General features: G+C 41.9%; 1 protein-coding gene across 1 annotated transcript in view; it reads right to left on the minus strand.

Moving 5' to 3' along the window:
* Positions 1-155: 155 nt before the first annotated feature.
* Positions 156-20315, minus strand: part of TSPAN9 (tetraspanin 9) — a 109679-nt gene continuing 89519 nt past the window's right edge. Inside the window, exons 2-7 of the mRNA XM_072654019.1 lie at positions 11515-11706; positions 11010-11084; positions 10389-10490; positions 9073-9204; positions 8373-8456; positions 156-5614 (exon numbers count right to left, since the gene is read on the minus strand). Of these exons, the coding sequence (XP_072510120.1) occupies positions 5543-5614; positions 8373-8456; positions 9073-9204; positions 10389-10490; positions 11010-11084; positions 11515-11706 (657 nt within the window). The 3' untranslated portion in view covers positions 156-5542. The remainder of the gene's footprint in view (positions 5615-8372; positions 8457-9072; positions 9205-10388; positions 10491-11009; positions 11085-11514; positions 11707-20315) is intronic.

A 20315-nucleotide genomic window follows, 5' to 3' on the forward strand; every position in this document is an offset into this window, starting at 1 on the left:
TACACATAAATAAACATATGAATAGAGCTTGCGTCACCACTTGGGGAGGAGCATGTACCCACCAAACTCTTGCCCCCTGCCATGGAGCATGGGATGCACGGTTTGTCCAAAAAGTTGAGAGCAATTAGAATAGACAACAGGAGCACAGACACATCTTGGTTTAAGATTATTTATTTCTGTAAGTCAAGCTGATACAAAATCCCCAGTACAAAGGCTCAGGTAGGTATTGCATAGAAAGAGCTGAGCACCAAGGGTCATATAGGAGCCCCAGGATAGATGCAGGAGCAGAATGAAAAATATAAAGGAGCCTGGAAGAAATCAGACTGGAGGGCCCTGCCTTTCTGGCCATGCAGCAGGAGTCCCTGACCCATGGTCTAATCGGAATCTGGGTGTATAATATAAGGCTGCTCCTTCAAAAACGCACTGAACTTCAGGGGGCTCTCTGAATTCTTATCCACCTAGTACCCCTTTCTCTCTTTTAGAAGCCTTCAAGCTGGACAGAACTGAGGCTTTCCTGTAGGTGCTTTTATCCCTATCTGTTACTCCTCCAGTGACATCTTTAAATATCTCATCATGGTGGAAGATGACCCGAGGCTCTCAAAGGCTATGCTAGCAAAGCAGAAGCACAGGCAGGTCCTAGCCAAGTGGAAAGGCCCCAAGCATGGGCCCAGTAATGGGCTGTTTATCAGTTGTCCAGAGACCAGCCTGCTTAAATGGGGAGAAAAGCTCAGCATTGAAAAGCTGACCAAGAAGTGATACATTTTTTGGCCAGGGCAGTCTATGAAACTGCTTGGTAAAGCAGGGAGGTGTTTAGGTTTGCATGGCTGGAAGGTGTGCCTATGCCTTGAAAACATAGGACCTTAAAAAAGTTCCCCAGAGGGCACTTATGGCCCTACCCCAAACTGCTCTACAGTCATGACACCACGCCCCACCTGCCCGGGGATGTTGAGAAGTTTTCACAGAATAGATGACTACTAGAGTTATGACAATTACAGCCGGACAACTCCTCCTTTACTAAAAAGGTCCCAATGGTATTTCTTTCTCCCTCTGAAACCTCCCCACAAGACCAGGCTGCTCATGCAGAGTGCCCAGTCCACAGTGTGGATGGCAGGCCTACGCCAGGTATATCCCAACGTGCTCACCATAATCTGTAAGAGTGACCCAGGCTTTCCTGTTCTGCTCTGGGGTTCAGCCCACTTGGCTTGAACTCCACAGGCCCACCAATACAGCTAGATTTGATCCTCTCTTGTGAAGAAGAAACTCCACAATAATCTACATGCTGGGCTAAATTCAACGAAAAAGAAGGAAATTTCCCAGAGAACAGGGACCACCACCTATAGGAGAGTTCTTAGCACTCAGAGAAAGGTCAAGAAATATCAAGCCATGTGGGGAACACACTGTACTGTACTTTTGACTCAAATTATCCATTTTTATTTAAAAACATGCTAAAAATGTGATATTAAATAACAAAAGCCGGGCAGGAAGGAGGAAAAGCACAGACAGACCTTTGCAAGCAGAAAAGTGCATTAGAAACCAACAAGCCTATTTTCCCTTATTGCCCCCATGGAAAGGTTAGGGGGATTTGGAGAGGGTGGGAAGTGGGAGTCATCTATCACCCAATGCCTCTTTAGAATAGTCCGGCTAGTTGAAGTGAAGTGTTAAAGAGGCTGGGATCCTCACCTTGAGGAATATTGCTTTGTTGTGGATGGAAGGGAAAAAGGAATGGGGAGGAGACTGAATGAGAGGCAAAGAGAGGATGGACTTGGGGAGACTGAAGGACACATCACTTCCTCTCCTGTCTCTGCATCCCTGTGTGTTAGCACCTCCACCCGAGGGTGGTCAGGGGACTGGAGAGGGGAAAACACATCAGTTCTTTTGAGCCACTAGTGCTTCAGCAATCCAAGACAAAGCAAAGAGAGGCTGTAGAACTGAAGGTTTAGGTCGAGTGAAGCAATATGTGTTTTAGGTTAGGGGCTGGCAACTGTTCACGATAGCAACCCCCTGGAGAAGGGAGGGTAGTGCCAAGGGGAAGGGGGCTCTGAGTACTGACTCTCCTAGCAGAGGAGCAGTGGCAGTGATGTACATGCCATAGATTGCTGACCCCGTGCTCTTAAGAGGCCCTATCTCTACGTTTCAAATCTTTTTCCCCACCTATGTCTCACCCTCCCCTTCCTGGTCCTCCTCTGTATGAGAGATACAATTTAAATAAAGTTGAAATGATTTGTTGACACATTAGGTCTACATTAGGCCTAAAACTCACTCTGGGACCTTCCAAAATCATGTATTTCTCTTAGTTTTTGAAACAACTCAAATATTAATGATTAATTTACTTATTTATCAGGGGAAGGAGAGAAGCATATTGGGGGCAGTGCTGGATTTTTAAATGCCACCACCAGAGCTGATTATGTCAACTCACATCTTTGACAAACAAAAAATTAGGTGTTCATTCCAAACTGTCCCATGGAATGACACTCAACTGAGCATCGCTGACCTTAGGTGGTATCACGGGTTCTGTAAGGTAGGCAGCATGGAACAACCCACCTACTTAAAGAAGCAATGAGAACATCTAGCCAAAGGGAATTTGCTCTAATGTAGACTCAGAAAATGGCTGAATAGCTATGCTTAGGGAGACTTCAATGGGGAGAACACATCAAAATGAGAAAGCAGACAGGAAAGAGGAAAGGGAGAGACTGTGGCTGCTGACAAGCTAGGAAAAGGCTCATAAAGCCTCTCAAAAGTCTTATAGGGAGGCACAATGCCACTGCTGCTCTAGGCAGTCTTGTTGCCGAAGTTCATATAAATGAAAAAAATGCATCGACAGGCATAACCAAACTCATCCCATGTCAAAAACTTAAGATACACCAGATCTAACCCTGTGCATCAAAAACCAGTTCACCAAAGTCTCTCTTCTGTGTCATCTCTCACCAGGTTGGAAGAGTTGCTCAAGCACATAGCTGAAACTCCTTACCAGGAAAAAAAAGAGGCCAAAAAAGCTAGTAATGGAGGTATGAAGGAGAGTAAGGATGGAGTAGGGAATGGGAGAGAGGGGAAGGAACAGAGGGAAAGGAACAAGGGGAGGGGGAGAGAACAAGGGGAGAGGGAAGGGAATAGGTGGAGAGGGGAGGGAATAAGGAAAGAAAATAAAAAATTTTGAAAAGACAAACACAAAGGAATTAGACCTTGCCATTCTTGGTTTGATGGTGAGGAAGTTATCTCTCTAAATAGCAGCATCTTTTATCATTGCCATGGTATTTTGTCCTAAAGAGGATACGACTCCTACACTCCACCTTTGAGAGACCCCATCACCATGAACCCTGGCAAGCAAATTGTGGAGGGGGAGGGGGGGGAGAAGGGGAAAGGATGGAAGCTTTGGCCAAACCAGAACATTTGCACTCCTGGTCCCAATTTGTATGACGTTTAAAGTAAACCAATGGTCAGGGATTTGTTGGTTGAGCTGGCATTTCTCAGGTAATAAAAAGAAAAGATAGATGGAAACTAAATCACCGACCTAGATCTAGTGTGGTGCCTATGAGGAAGCCAGATCATGGATTCTCAGACTTTTCTCAGGGCTGGTTACTAGAACCAACAAAGAGGGGTTAGAGGTGGGGGGTTGTTATGCTAAGGACAAATTTTCCACTAGCCCCTGAATATCTGCATAGCTTTGCAAACACTCTGAATTGGGTTTTACATTGGTGACTTTCATGTTTTATTTTGTATTAATTCCTCCTTGGTTAGAGATAGGGAATGGAGGTATTTGTCAAGTATGTGTCTAGTATTTTGTTGGAGCATTACCACTCCATTCCACAAACCCGCAGGAGAGAGACTAGATTTCTGACAAAATCAACATTGGAGATCTCTCAGAAGGATGATACCCCAGGCCTTGGGAGAATTAGCTCACCCAGTCATCTAGTTGGGAATTCAAAGGTATATGTAGGGCTCTGTTACCTGGGGAAGCCAATTTTGAATCTGTCTGGACCTCATGTTCATTTGCCAAGTGAGAAAATTGTCCTAGACAATCTCTGAGATCCCTTTTAACACCTCCATCTGTCCTTTCCTTTATGAAAAGCAGCAATATGTGAGAAATGCAGCATTTGAACTACCGAGGTATATGATTAAGAGTTCTAACAGGAATGTTTTTGGGGAAAGAAAGGGGGAGGTCTGGGAATTTGATATGGGAATGACCGAAAGGAGTGAAGGGAGAGTCTCCCATGCCAAAGATGGTTGGGAGGGAAGGATAAAAAAAGACAAAGACAAAAAGTCAAAGACAAAAAGAAAAACAAAAACAGCAGCAGATATATCCTAGCTCAGGCCATAGCTCCTGGTAAAGAGATAAGCAAGAAATACTGCAAACTCCCTTATTACCTCCCTACCCCCTTACCAAGCTCACATCCCTACTGGTTCTGTCTTCCATTGGCACTGGTACTGGATTCTCTTTGCCTCTTGCTTGACCCCTGAACTTACTCCACTTCACAAAAGCCAAAATATTGGGAGCAATATTCCCAGAGGAAAGTCCTTGAGAGGGCCATGGACCCTCCAGTCTAGCCCCTCACAGACGTGAAGGAACTGAGACAAGTCCTAGCTTCTCAGCACAGCCAGCTAATCTCACCCTCTCTACACTGCAAAAACAAGGGGGAAAAAAAAAGAAAAAATCTAGTATATTTTTACCAAGGTTCTCCCAAGCGAAGCACAGTGTTTTTTCCAGATTAAAACCAGATAGATGCCCTCCCACCCATCACTACCCCCCACCAAAAAAACAAGAAGTCAAAGAAACCAATATAGTAAAAAGTTATAGATCATAAACCTAATCCTAAAGGTATTTGGGGAATACTGATCCCAAATGATCAAAATCCGGATAAAATAAAATGATAAAAAAAAAGATACATCATAGGGTACAAAATGCCTCAGAAAGAACATTGCCTGGGGCCCCTTACTTAAAATGGTTGGGCCTTCCTGTCCCTCCCTCCCATTAAATCTTCCAGGTCTCTGGAATAGATGTGGGGGCGAGGTGTGGCAGAAATAGAAGAGGCTGTGTCCCTTGAAAGGGAGCAAGGAAGTGAAGAGAAAGAAGCCCCCAGCAAGGACTGGAGTCTGCCTCCTCCTCCCTGTCCTCTTCCCCTATGGGTCAGGCAAAGTGTCAGTGCGTAGAAGAAGGGCAGGAGGTAAAGGAGAGTTAAGGAGGGACAAGTGTCATATTGGAGTTTGCTCTTCTAGCATCTCCCATCACTCTACCTCATCCTCTCCCCATCCCTCCATCTTCTTTGGCAAAGAAACAGATGTGGATGCAGAAAAGTCCCACCCCCCACCCCCAACACACACACACAACTTCCCACCTCCTGAGGTTTCCTTCCCATTCTCCCTACCCACCCTGCCCACCCAACAAAAGTCTATGGATGATTCGGTAACGGTAGGGGTGTCCATCTGTTGGACAGGACAGGGTTGGGTAATGCAAAGAAGGGATGGCAGTCTGGTATTCAGGAGGCTACAAAAGCACAATTCTTCCCCGGTGTAGAGAGAGTATGGATGGCACTACCAGCCAGTCAGCTTAGGCATCATATTTTTTGCCAGTCCGGTGGATGTGCTGGAAGAGTGTCATGGAGAAAGCCATGCCTAGAATCTAAAAGACAAAAATGGAGGATGACCTGAAATTAGAAGCACCCATAAGAAGCAAGGGTCATAACATCTCACACTGCATACCAATATAAAGTCAAAATGAGTATATGATTTAGGCATATTTAGTTGATCTGACAAGCTAATTAGGGGAGTATGGAAAAATCTACCTGACAGATCTATGGATAAGGGAAGAGTTTATGACCAAACAAGAGACAGAGAGGATCACAGGGAATAAAATGGATAGTTTTGATTACATGAAAAAAAAAAAAAAGCTTTTGCACAAACAAAATCAATGCAGTCAAAATTTAGAAGGAAAGCAGGAAATTGGGGAAAAATATTTTTACAGCAAGTTTCTCTGATAAAGGTGTCATTTCTCAAACATATAGGGAATTAAGCCAAATTTGTAAAAATAAGAGTCATTCCCTAATTGATAAATGTTCAAAGGATATGCACAGGCAGTTTGCAAAAAAAAAAATTAAAGCTATCAATAGTCATATGAAAAAACACTTTAAATCACTACCAATGAGAGAAATCAAATTAAAACAACACTGAGGTACTACCTCACATCTCTCAGATTGGCTAATATGACAGAAAAGAACAAATGCTGGAAGGGATGTGGAAAAATAGGCACAGTAATGCACTGTTTGGTGGAGTTGTGAAATAGTCCAAGCATTCTGGAGAGCAATTTGGAACTATGCCCAAAGGGCGATAAAAAGTCTGCATACAGTTTGAGCTAGCAATACTATAATTAGACCTTAATCCCAAAGAGATCAAAGAAAAAAGAAAAGAATTCATATGTACAAAAATATTTATTCTAGCTCTTTTTATGGTGGCAAAGAATTGGAAATTGAAGTGATGCTCAATAATTGGGGAAAAGTTGAACAAGTTGTAGTATATGATTATTATGGAATATATTGTGCTATAAGAAATGACATGGGGGATGGTTTCAGAAAAATCTGGGAAGACTTACATGAATTGACCAAGCACTGTAAGCAGAACCAAGAGAACACTTTACACAGTTAACAGCGATATTGTAATGATGATCAACTTACAGAGACTTTCTGTAATATCTCATGTCAAAGGCCTAATCAGGATTAGGCCTAATCAATCTCATAAGCCCCTCTGCTTCTGTAGACAAACTGACATGATGCAGACATGTGTCTCATATGTCTTTGGTGACATAATGTTGGTTGAATGACTTTTGATGTTATTGTTGAATTTTAACTACTTCATAGGCTCCATAAGGATAAATTGCTTTCAGTTCCATTGGACAAATCCAATGACATATATCTGTTATGAGCTTTTACTATTGCTTTATGAAGTTAGGTCTATTTGTTCCAAAAGTATTTTCATAATTATTTTTAAATCTGTTTATTAAAACTCTGAAAATATCGATCCTTTTCCTCCTTTTAGGCAAGGATGTATTAATCTTTCCATTCCTGCCTTCAGGCTGGTGCTTCATTAACATTATAGAGGTTTTTGTCTGGAGATCCTTTGTCATCCATTTCACCATACCAAAAGTGTATGTTAAGACTGATATTGTGTAGGTATTAATGTTCTAACCGTGTACTTCTTGTTAAGTTTTGATTTCACCCCCTATATGGTTCTAGTCAGTCTCTTAAGTCACTCAACCTCTTTCTCCTTGAGAGTCATGGTCAATGATTCTCATCTGGAGAAGACGAAGGAACATAAAAGTACTACTGCCTTCCTTCCATTGGCTGAATTTCAGCTCTGGATTCAAACTCAAGGCCTTCAGTCTTTATTCTTCCTTAATGAATATTAATAATTTCACATCTGTTGAATCCAAATGACATTCTGATATCATTTGGTAAAGTTTCCACAAGAATTAATGGTCTTTTCAATGAAATCATGTATAGGCAAGTGATTAATATTATGTTTTGGTACAACTCTCTATTTGACTTGAAAGCCAAACTGCTCTGTTCAACAGTGACGATAATGGATTTAATACTAATTGACTCTCTAGAAAATGCTACCTTTTATGGCAACTGTCCATGACAGTGTGCTGGTGGCATGTTTTAAACAGAGAAAAATCTAGCATTTTCAGTACTGTCAATTTCATTTATTTGCAGTATGTGACTAAGTGCCATGAGTGTGGAACTGAGTCAAAGGCTTTGTGATAATCAATAAAAGAGGTAAAAATTTTATGGCACTTTCAAATGTCTTGTTCAATAATCACTGAATTGATAATGAGGTGCTCTTTATACCCTTGAGACTTTTTGGCACAACTCTGTTGCTCCTGAATCAAAATATTGATTTTCTGAAAGTGTTTATAGATTTTCTGAGAGATACAAGCTGTGAAAGCTTTGTATAAAGTACATGAACATGTAATTGGAGGGGTCACTGGTGTTCTCATCTTTTTTTTGGTAATAGCTTTTGTTAAGAATGATGGGATCAAATTTACATCAAAGAGAAAGCTGATAAAACTTTTATGAGTACATTCATGCCCTACTGCGAAATTTTGGGTAAATATAATGTCATCACCATCATCATCATCTTCTTCCTCCTCAGTAGTAATAATAATCATTAAGACCTATAGCTTACTGCTAGCATCACATATTGCTGTCTGTTAATGTGTGTCTGAAGTAGTCATTATTTTTAGTTTTTTAGAAATTAAAGTTTGGAAATTAACGCTCTAAAATAAATGGAAAGAAAAGATAGCCAATGCCCCCTAAGTCTACGGTGTTCCTCAACCCTAGAATGGAATAGGGGCTGTGGGAGAAAAAGATACACCTACACCATACCTGCATGATGAGAATGCACATCCCCACTGTGCCCAAAACGTGCTTGTTGTCATCAAACCATGTCTTTACCTTCTCGTAACAGCCCTGAGGAGAGAGGACCAGACGAGGTCAGGTTACATCAGCTGGCAGCTGGACATAAGTTCGCCTCATATTCTTTCTCCCTGTCCCTTCACCCTGCTTCTTTTGGAATCTCCCTCAGTCTCTACTTCTCTTCCCACCCTGCCCTAAGAACAAAATCCCAAAATGTTATTGCTAGAAGGGACCTTACAAATTATCTAGTTTATAGATCAGAAAAGTGAGACCACAGAGTTGGGGAGGCTTTCTACAGGTGACACAGTTTACTAAGTGGAAGAGCCTGGGAAGGAAAACCAGGTGAGTACTCTTTGCACTATACAGTTTCACAATTAGGACCTTCTCCTTAGCTCTATGTCCAGCCCTGACTTAGTTCTCTCTTAGTTCCTTTGGTGTACTCTTCTAACCCCAGACTATGCCTATATGGTCTGCCTTCTCCTTCCCTGAACCTGGTCCTTACCTCATATGGGCTGTAAAAGGGAACATGAAGCCAAATGGGACTGGTTATTTGTTTCCTTCTCACCTTAATGCCCCAGTCTTCCCTCACCATTCAGATCTGACCTAGATTCACCCACTAGTTACTAGGAGGAAGGTGGGATTTAAGGAAGGTTTGATTTCTAGTCCTTACTGTTTTCCACACAAGGGTGGTGGAATTGCGCCCACAGTCCTGGGAATTCTCCATGCAACAACGGTCAGGAACTGTATTCTCTCCCAACACAGGAAACCAGTCTGTGAAGTCAGTGACCCCACAGCATCGCATCTGCCAAGAGGTAAGGAAAGAAGAGGGACGTTAGAAGATACTGTCTCCTACTTTTTTTTTTCCTCCTCTTAGGGTCATTGTCTCTTAGGCTACCACTAATAGATAAGCATAGATGTTCAGTCCCTATACACAAGCTGGTGTCTCTTCCCCTTTCCAGGTTACAGTTTGCCCCATCTGAGAAATATAGAGTGATCTCACTGATCTCTTTCCTACAGGCAGAAGGATAAAATTCGCCATGTCCATAATGGGGCACTAGTACCCTCAAAGTTTGACCTAGAGAAGAGTGGGAGAGGTTCCTTCTCTTTTGGCATAATCTCTTCTTGATTATCCATGTGCACATAATGTGCTTTGTAGGTTAAATGTGGTAAATTGGTAATTCTTGGATAGCTTCTCCTTGACAGCCTTCTCCATGCTTCCAAGCCTTTCTGAAACTAAGCATGCAGGCAGTGCCAAAGATAGGCATTCATTTTAGTCTGAGTTCAATATAATAAGGAAGGCAAATCTACTGCAAGTATAAATCCCATCACACATATGTTCCAAAATCACAAAAATCACTTAGAGAAGAATCACAGAATCTCTGTATTGGAAGGGACTTGAGGAGGCATGTCTTCCAACCCATATCTATTGGGCCCCTTCTCTGGAAGAGCCCTTCCCACCCCCTCTCTGAAGTCCTCTGGTGAGACCATAACCCCAACCTCCGACCCCTCTTTTTAGGAAATTGAACCAACATTTGTCTCTATGACTTTATTCCACTGTTCCTGGACCAATCACTTAAATCAAGCTTTTTCATTTCAACCTATTCAAAAACTCTAAATATAAAGGTCTAGCTTCCCATTTGGATTATCTGGGGCTCTGACACCATCCTGACCATTTTATCAGCAAAGATTATCCACTGAGGCCTCCTAATACACCTCCATACAGTCTGCCTATAGCTTAGTCCAGCTCTGATCCCAGCAAACCCTGTTTCTGGTTCCTCAATCCTGGTTACACCAGTAGACTTCCAAATCCAGGTAGGGACAGCCTCCACAAAGCAGGCTTTTGGATAGCATGCCCAAGGACCATGCTTTTCCTCTTCTTGTCAAAATGCAGAAAGTGCTATTTGCTTCCCCAATCACAATACAAACATCCTGTATCCCCAGAGTAATCCCCCGCTCCTCCTAGACCTTTGGGCTTCACTGCATCACCTCAGCTTGAATGATGTTCCAGGCATTCTTCAGGCCCACATTATTCTCTGTGTTATACAGGAGCAGCCCTTCTTTCAGATCCTTCTTGGCATTATCATTCACCTGTGAGGGGCAGGGGAAGGACCACAGTCACAATCAAAACTTTGGGTTGTGGCATCGAACAGAGAACATTAAAGCAGGGAGGCATGATGCTGGATATGGGTATAGTCACAGCTTTCCTATGTGATCTTAGATAGATGACTTGGACAGTTGAGAGGAAAAGTACCTTAGCTATCATCTAGCTCAACCTCCTCATTTGACAGATAAGTATCCTAAGGCCCCAAAGGGTAAAGTAACTGCCCAGAGTCACACAGGTAGAAAGGTGTAAGAGCCAGGATTCAAACCCACAGACTCTGATTCTAAATCCAGTGTCCTTTCCACAAGGCAAGGCTGTCCCCATCCATATTTTTGGGGCCTTAGTTTCTTCCTCTAAAAATGAAGGATTTAGACTGGACTTTAAAGGCCTTTCGAGCTCTTACACTCTATGGTTTTAAAGGATTCTGGTTGTATGGTGTTTTTTTAAGTCCCTTTGAGGAGGAAAGCTAAGCCCCAACCTACCATGCTCCTGTCCCAACAGCTCACCTTATCCATGTAGACAAAAAATAGGATGAGTAGGATCAGCTCTGCCAGGAGGATGACCAACAGGACTATGAAAAACTAGAAAAAGAAGAAAAGTTGCCACATGATCTCTGAGTACAAAAACAAAAATGAGGGTCCCGATACAAAGGAGTCAGGAGAACCAGCACAAGGGCAGGATTCCTGAGAGGAGACTCCTGGGAAAGATCCTGACAATATGGGGGAACTGGTGGCATGGACAACAGACAGGGGCCAAATGACAGAAACCAATTTTGGAGGGAATGCTGATACAAACCAATACAAAATGCTGATACAAATGATACAAACCAATCCAGGAAGGGATCAGGGAGTGAACAGGATACAATATTTCAGAACTACCTCCCTTGGAACCAGATATAAACCTCAGATAGATAGGTATACACACATATAAAAATATATGTGTCCACATACACACAACCCAAACAGACTAGGAAGCAAAGGACTGGGAGGAAAAAGAGAGAAATATACTTACACTGAGAAGGAGACACTTATTTTCCTTGATGGCTCCCAGACAGCCCAGGAAGCCAGTCACCATGACGATAGTGCCAATAGCAATGACCAGGTTGGCTGCTGACAGTGACGGGAAGCTGGGGGAAAAGGTGGCGAAGTTTCCCTGGGAGACAGAGAGCCAGATGCCCACCCCTAACAGTCCGCAGCCACATAGCTGGGAAGAGAAAAAGAAAAAGAAAGACACTGTTAGGTACATAAAAAATAAAAACTGCCACCTTCCCCTCCACCACAAAGTACTACTTCTGTGGCTACTGAAATATACTACCCAAAGACAGCTATTGACTAGTGCATCTTTACTATAGCCCCAGGAAATAGGGAAAGACACGGATATATTTATAGAGCTAACAGAAATAACAATTTACCTTACGGTGGCATTTTAAAGCTTACAAAGCACTTTCTTCATAATAACCCTGTGAGGTAGGTTAGTTTAAGTATTACATGCCCATTTTGTAGATGAGGAACTTGAACTTAGAAAGGTGAGTCACTTATACCAAGTTGTACAACTAGTAAGTGTTAGAGCTAGGATTTGAGCTCGGATCCATTGGCTCCAAGTCCAGTATGATTCCTACTCCATACCACTCAATGAATATTCAACACCCTTGGATTCTAGTCAAAATGTACAAAATCCAATTCATCCATGGTTAAATAACTGATAAGTCACCTAACCTTTTTTCCTAATTTTCCAAATCTATAAAATGGAATAATGGTATTATAAATATGGGAATAATAGTCCAGAAAAAATACTAAAAAGTAAACTTAAAGGACTAGATAGAGAGGAGCCAAAGTAAGATACAGAGCTGGGAGGCAAAGACTTATTCCTGGGGTGGCTAACTGATGCTCTGGGCAGGATATCCAATTGATGCAGTGACAATTACTCTAACTAAACCAGAGCAGTCTCTTGAAATGTTCTTCTGGGGCTGTCATTGCCACTAACTTCAACCTAAAAGAATCTGCCAGGTCTCCATTTCACAGAATCACAGAATCTCACATCCAAACAAAAACCCCCACTACAATATACCGTATAAATAATCATCTGTTTTCTACATAGAGACCTCTAGGGTGAGGGAGTTCACTTGGGAGGTGCTAGGCACTGACAGATCCTGCTTCATCTAAGACACAGGCTCACCATCACAGAGTAATTCTCAAATAGAAGCAATTGTGCCCAGACTCTGGAGTGGTTCAATAACATCCACAGACACACAATATGCTCCTGGGAAAATGCGCAGCATGTACTCTCTCAGATGCTTCTCCAGAACACAGGTCATACCAGCAGGGAGGAGGGAAATAAACATGAAGGAAAACTCCCAAGAAATCTTACTACAGTGAGGTAAGTACTAGATTCTTCTTTCACCTTGAACTTGACCAATCAGCATCAGCAACATGGAAAGGTCCAGGATCAAACACATAAGCAACAGTTACACTGCCTTTCCCAGGTTAAACACTAGGTGGAAACAGCCCCAACAAAGGTAGAGATGCCCAGGGTAACCTACAGGCATAAATGTCCAAACCTGGTCCCTTCCTGTCTCAAGGGTTTCTCTGTGATGCTTTCCTCATTATGCCGATATGTGAAAAAGGTGCCCTGTTCAACGGTCAAGCCCCACTGCACCTAAAATCTGTCCCCTCCTCCATACTTTCTACCTATTTTTCTCCTTTTAGTTGAAAATAGCCAGGAAGACCCAGGTTTAAGTGCCACTTCTGACAAATACCAACTATGAGACCCTGAACAAATCATTTAATCTCTCAATATTCCTCTAAAGTAGAAGCTGCAGAGAAAGTACTAACTTGCATTGGTAGAGGGAGTTTCCTCTCTGGAAACTTCCATTGCCAATGAAATCAGTTTTGATCTCTGTTCTTGTCCTTTCCCTTCTGAAGCCACATAGAGTAAATCTACTCCTTTTCCACGGTTTGACCTTCGGCTATCTGAAGGTGGAAATCGTGTTCTCCAAGACGTCTACAGGCAAAACAGCTTTTAACTTCCTTGAATTTTTCCTCGGGGAATACACTTCTCACCAGGATGCATTCTAGTTGGTTAGTGAGCCTCTTAATGGTCTAGATTAGATCAGTTTCCTCAAGGGCTGACCAAAAGCTTCCTCTTAAAATGAGGAGCCTGGATGTGAGTGCAAGACTGCAGCTATAGTCAGGCATAGCATAGAGTCAGCATTGGGGTGAGGAAAGGGAAACAACAGATGCTTCTCCTAGCATCTCCTGGGAAGGAGTTATCTTATTTTTTTAGCAGCCTACTTAACAGCCACTTGTGAAGTTGTATGCTATATGCGCAGTAAGGAGTTCAGGCTTCATTTATCTCACTACCTATGGACATGTCTGGTTTTGCCAAGAAGCAAGGGAGAGACAAGTTAAAGGACACTCTCAAACTAATCAGAATCTCAGATTCATGAAGGTGATGTTGATTTACAGCCTGGCTTTACTCCATGTTCAGCCCAACATGTTCTCCTGTATCCCTCTTGATTCACCCACTATACAAGGGATTTTTAACTTTTTTGTGACATGGACACTTTTAGCAGTCTAGTGAAGCCTATGGATCCCTTCCCTGAATATCATTTTTTAAAACTCATAACTGAAGAAAGTCCTAAATCTCAGTTGGAAATTAATGAAAATCAAATGTAATTTTTTTCCTATTCAAGTGTGGGGATCTGTGGACTACAGGTTAATAACTCCTGCTCTTTAAGGACCAGCTTAAAAGACCATTAGGTGACCAACCCTGACTCACCAATCCATCAACAAGTATTTCCTAAGCCCCTTCTTTAGACATCAAGTATCATGAAGGATATTTATAAACAGATTCCTTCATTCCTAGGAACTTAGAATTTAAATGGAGGTATACAAGGTGGTTCCAATACTTCAGCAGATCTATGACCTTTGCACCAGTACAGACTGTAGTACTTACCAACTCATCCTGTACAATTCAAGACCCTCCACAGAGGATCTAGTAAATGAAATGAAGGTCTTCCTTTAGATATTTTTGTAGTTTCTTTTCATACATATACAGAAAGATAGCTAACCCTACAATGAGTTATAAAAAGTGCCAAATGATTAATTAGGACAGTTATTGAGAGCCAAAGGAGTTCAGAAGAAGGAGAGACCAGCGTGGACTAGAAACTATTTCCCAGAGGCAGGGAACTTAAAACTGTGTACCTCCAAGGACAGGTAAGATTTTAACAGAAGAAAAAGGGATTTCAGTTATTAGAAAGAGTGTGACCAAAAAGAGGTGGGAAGAGGTAAGGTGTGGTTGGAGGAGAGTGAGCAGACCAAGTTTACCCAGATGTGGAGCTTCATTGCAAGGGCTTATGAGAGAAAAAACTGGGCCACTGCCTAGATAAGGAAGACTTCAGAATCGGTTCACTTCCTTATCTCCCATGCTGGGGCAATTCAGGAATGGTAGCAAAAACAAGTCTATTAAGTGATACCTTCATCCCTTGTCTCACAGTAATTTAAAAGAAGGATATAATAACAATAGAACAAATAGCTGAATCATGTAGATTTGTTTATAGAAACTGTGAGGTTTATGACAGCAATATAGCATCAGTCATTACCCCTAGAAACCAGACTTAGTGACATGTAAATTTTGCAAGGAAATGGTAGAAACTGTGCACCACATCACTGGGAACTATAAAAATGTAGCAGCTACCTAGTCAGACATGACCTAGAACTGTGGCTAGAATTACGCATCAGAAGCTCGTTGTCTTTGATGGACTGAGAAACAACAAATGCTCATGCTATAAATACAGACCTCAAAATATCTTTGCGAATGCAACCAATAAACTATATTGGACCTAGAGCATTGTCATAGACCACACTGCTGATCCTGAGCCATGGCCAGTTATCTTGACTTTTGTCTTGCCAATGGACTCCAATGACTTTGAAGGAGAGAGGAAGGCTGATGACTTTGTCTCACTTAAATCCGATGGACTCACACGTAAAAACATCACTGTCATAATGTCATTGGTTCTCCTCAAGAACAAAGGAACAGCAGACCAAACTGCTGCCCACAATCCCCTGGATATAAGGCATCCACAAAAACTTAAGAACAGATATTTTTAAGATTAGATGTCATCATACCAAATACTCATAATCTCCAAGGTTCATGGAACCAAAAGCTTTCAAAATACAGCAAAGGAGATAGCAAAGATGATCAACAGCAGGAGGGGCAATGTCATCCCCACTGTCTTTTCTGCTGTTGGAGCTGTACCAGGAATGCTTTCAGAGAGCCTAGAGAGGACAAACTTATACCCCAATGCTTTCATTCAACTATAAAAAAGTTATTTTATCCATATGTTGAATATTCTAGGAATAAAGGGACATCATCCATAAAGAATATTGATAGGATGAGAATATGGGCTCATGTGGCGAGAATGAAAGATGATGGAAAGGTGGAGAGCCAGAGGACTCCACCAATACTCTTGAAAGATGGTGGTGAGGGGTGGGGTGGGCTCATTGAGGAAGACCTGCAGCACACTAGGTTGACCTAATGTGGTGAACTTTTGAGGGTCACAGAGGATAGGCGGGCCTCAATGGTTTTAATCTATATCACTACAAAGAATTCCTGAATTGATGAGAACAAAAATTTATTTGAGTAATGAGAGTCCAAATATAAAAGAATACAAGTGCAGGATAACAACTTATCTCAGGTTGTCTCTGTTCGAATTCCACTGAAAAAGAGAACAAGATGATGATGATGATGATGATGGTGGTGGTGGTGGTGGTGGTGGTGGTGATGATTAAATTGGGCACATTTCTTTAGTGTCTTGTAAACCTTAAAGCACCTTTCCCCTTTTACAAATAGACAAAGTGAGGTTTAGAGAGGTAAAGTGACTTGTGGCACATGTGAAATCAGAACCAAGGTCAACCAGTTGCAAGTTTCCACAGTGCCATGCTGCCTTGCATTATTCTCCTTCCAGCCATCCTGGTCTACTCTCTGGCCTCTGGCTTCATGCCTTTGCTTATGCACCCCATAACTGAAATGTATTCCTTACCTCACTCTTACCTCTAATAGAATCTCTTCCTACCATCAAGGACCAATCCAGAAGCCATCTCTCTTTTCCATAAAGCATTCCCAGATCTCTACTAGATGAAAGCAATCTCTCTCCTTTCGATGCTTCTCTGGTTCTCTCTTTTGCACTCATCACGTGCTGCCTTGTAACACAGTTATTTTTGCCTTATCTCCACTACATAATAATAATTAATAATAATAACTCAATAAGCTGCATAGCATTGTGGATACAGAGTACACCTTGGAATCCGGATGATCTATGTGCAAGTCTTCCAATGCCCCCAAATTACTATCAAAGGCAACCACTTGCAGAATATTTCCCAATCTGCACTCATAGAGTGAGTTTCATTACCGGGGCATTCTCTATATCAATGAAATCAGGTGTCTAGGGGAAAAAAACCAATACCTCAAATTTCTTTAGTGCTTTAAAGTTTATAAAATACTCTTCTCACAGTCCTCTAAGAGCATTATCATTTCCCTTTTATAGGTCAGGAACTGAGAAGCAGAGAGATTAGGCTGATTTATTAAAGGTCATAGCAGGGAGGAAAGCTTGGTGGAATGAGCACTCATTTTAAATTTGAAGATGTGGTTTTCATCTTGATTTGATATGTATTACCTAGGTGATCTGGTACAAGTCAATACAAGTCATTACAATTTCTGTATTCTCTTTCCTCCTCTATAAAAGGAGGAGACTGAACTAGATGAATCAATCATTTAGCAAAGCATTTATTAAGTGTTTACTGCGTACAAAGCATTGTGCTCAATGCTGGACAGGACTTGACCTAATCCAACTAAGACCAATTCCCTGTTAAAAAAATCATATAGTTTTCCAACTTTGAACCATTTAACCATGTGAAGGATTCATGTGCCAAGAACCTTTTATTCAGGTCTTCATTAGGTGAGTTTCCATGTCACATGTTCCCTAGACTTTGGCTATGAGGGCCAGGCTACAAACAGGGCTCAAGGTCTGAAGGGAGGTGGTGGTGAAAGTAGCCGGACTCACTGGACACATGCTGCCTTCTCCTGCCTCTCTCTCAGGGAAACCCTTAAAGTCCTTCAGTAATAGCAACAAGAATAAATGACATTTCTGTATCAATCAAGCAAGCATTTTACAAGGTCTTATGGCAGGCATGGGGGGATACAAGGGCAAAAACCAAAAGTCTCTGCTTAAGGACCTTACATTCTGTAGATAAAACACCATGTACAATGCCTGTGGCTACAGAAATTACAAAGGTAATTTGGGGGGGAGGCACTAATAGAGGATGAAATCAGGAAAAACTTCATGGAAGAAGTAGTGCTTGAGCAGGTCTGAGAGAAGCTAGGGATGCTAAGAAATAGAATGAATGAAAAAAACAATGAATGTACAACCACAAAAGTATGTGCTTACTATGTGCCAAGCATTCTACTTGGAACTAGAGATATAAACTGACAAAGCTAGACAGGCCCTGTGCTCTCAAGGAGCTTATAGTGTAACTGGGGGAGATGACACATAAAAGAGTTCAGGTCAAATGGAAAAGCCCAGAGGTTCCTCAGGTTATTTAAATAATTAAGATAACGGCATCAAGGGACTGCAGAGCAGATGGTAAGGCCCAGTGCCCTCCTACCTCATCAAAAGGAATGGAATTATTAACAATATGCAATTTAAATCTTGTGAACAGGGAAGGGGCCCAGAGGCAAGTAGAAAGGAAGGGGTTAGAGGACCCAGTGGTAGTATTCTTTCTGCCTGGCCATCTCAGAAGGAATCTGGGACAGTCTAAGCTGGGGAAGGTGGGAAAGAAAAGAGATGGTGGGAGTAGCTTTTCCTAACACCCTGCTATCCTAGATAGGTTGAAATGGAGGAAAGAGGCGGGACAGATTTCAGACACTGCAATGGAGACGAAATGCTGTATATGAAGAATAAGAAAAATGCCAGTGTTACCATATGACAGATTTTGTGTATGAAAGAGTGTAATGTAAAATAGGTCTGGTAAGGTGGACTGAAACTGCTTAGCTTTAAATGCCAAATAGAAGAGTTTATATAGAAGTAATAGGGAGCCATTGAAGTTTATCAAGCAGGAGAATAATTCCAAGATCAGACCTGTGCTTTAGGAATACATTTTTGGTAGCTCTGTGAAACTATAACCAGTAAGGCCAATCAAGAGGTGACAGCTATGGCTCAAGGAGGAAGTGATAAGGGCCTAAATTAGAGTTATAGCTATGGAAATGGAGAGAAGAGGGTGGAGTTAGAATTGACTAGACCTGGCTCCATGAGTTGAGAGACCTTTGAGGGCAGAGACCCTCTCTTAGTTTCATGGTAGTGGACATTCAGGCTGAACAGGGTGCTATCCTTTCAGAAGCCACCAGGTGGCACTCCAGGTTGGTTCATAAGCAGCAGAAGTTTGGCTGGTGGTGTTTTCAATTCTCTCCCCCAATCGTTCCCTTCTACAATACGGTCAGTTTTTACCCTGCCATCTCAATTTTTTAAAAAATTAATCGTACTACAGAAAATCCATGTTTCTCAGGATGAAGATTTATAGCTCTGCGATTCAGGCTCTGAAATGCACAGAGAATGAAAAGAGTTGCTTTAGGACTGTGGGCTGTCTCATATTCCTCTCCCAATGGACAGGACAGAAAGTACTCCCCAGCTGGTCTCTTGGCTTCCTTACACGTGGACTACTAGGCAGAGCTTCCCAGAACTTAAATCACCATTCCTGCTGTTCACTCTGTTTCCACCCCTGGAAAAATACAAGTTCTTCATTTTCCCTTTCCCCTCCCACCCTACTACATTACATCTCCATCTCAATGTCTGAAATCTATACCCCTTCGCCTCCATTTGAACCTAATTTATCCTTCATGTTGGTACCAGCACCCTCCTCCATAGGCATAAATCTCATAATGCCTTACCTCTGCTCAAAAAATCTGCAATGGCTCCCTATTCCTTACTGAGTAAAGTTCAAATCCTTATGCCTGGCATTCCAGGTCTTCTATAATTTTCCTAGAAAACTATCAGGATTCTCTCATACTATTCTGTCATATACTTTTGCTGCAATCAAACTGCATTACCCTCCATCCCTTCAACACACAGAGTAGGAAGAGTTTAACTGAATTTGGAGTCAGAAGACATGGGTTTGAGTCTTGACTGATATTCATGAGCTTCCCTCCCTGCACTTCAATTTACTCGTAAGGAAAATTAAGGGTAAGACCAGATAAGCAACATCAGTCGGTCCTTCTAGGTCTAAGGTGTTATGATTCTATACTGTTTTCCTACCCTCATGCTTTTCCCTATACCTGGGATGTCTTTTTCTTTCTCTTGACCTATTCCTTTATATCTTTTAAAGCCCATCTCAAATAACTCCTCCAAACCAGCTCCCCTTGCACTAAGGTAGAACCCACATCTTTACAAACCACTTTGTACTCCTCTGATGCACTTATGTGCTCTGTTAGTAGCCTCCTTTCACCAGCAATCTAGCCAGGTTCCAGAGGTTCCTACAGGGTATGTCCATGTTACTCAAACTGGGAGTGCACAGACTAACCCGCGTCCTATAGGCATCACAACAACAACAGATGTTTATTAAGCACCTACTGTGTGCCAGCCATTATACCAGGCATTGGAGCTATAAATACCAAGAATGAAATAATATCTCTTTGTCAAGAAGCTCACATTCTAGTGCCGGAACAAAAAGGGTATGTATAAACACACAAAAAAAATTTAAAGATAAAACATATTTACACACGCACACACTCACACACATATGGAAAGCACTAGTAGAGGGGGT

This window comes from Notamacropus eugenii, chromosome 3 (assembly GCF_028372415.1).
Source record: "Notamacropus eugenii isolate mMacEug1 chromosome 3, mMacEug1.pri_v2, whole genome shotgun sequence".
Lineage (NCBI taxonomy): Eukaryota > Metazoa > Chordata > Mammalia > Diprotodontia > Macropodidae > Notamacropus > Notamacropus eugenii.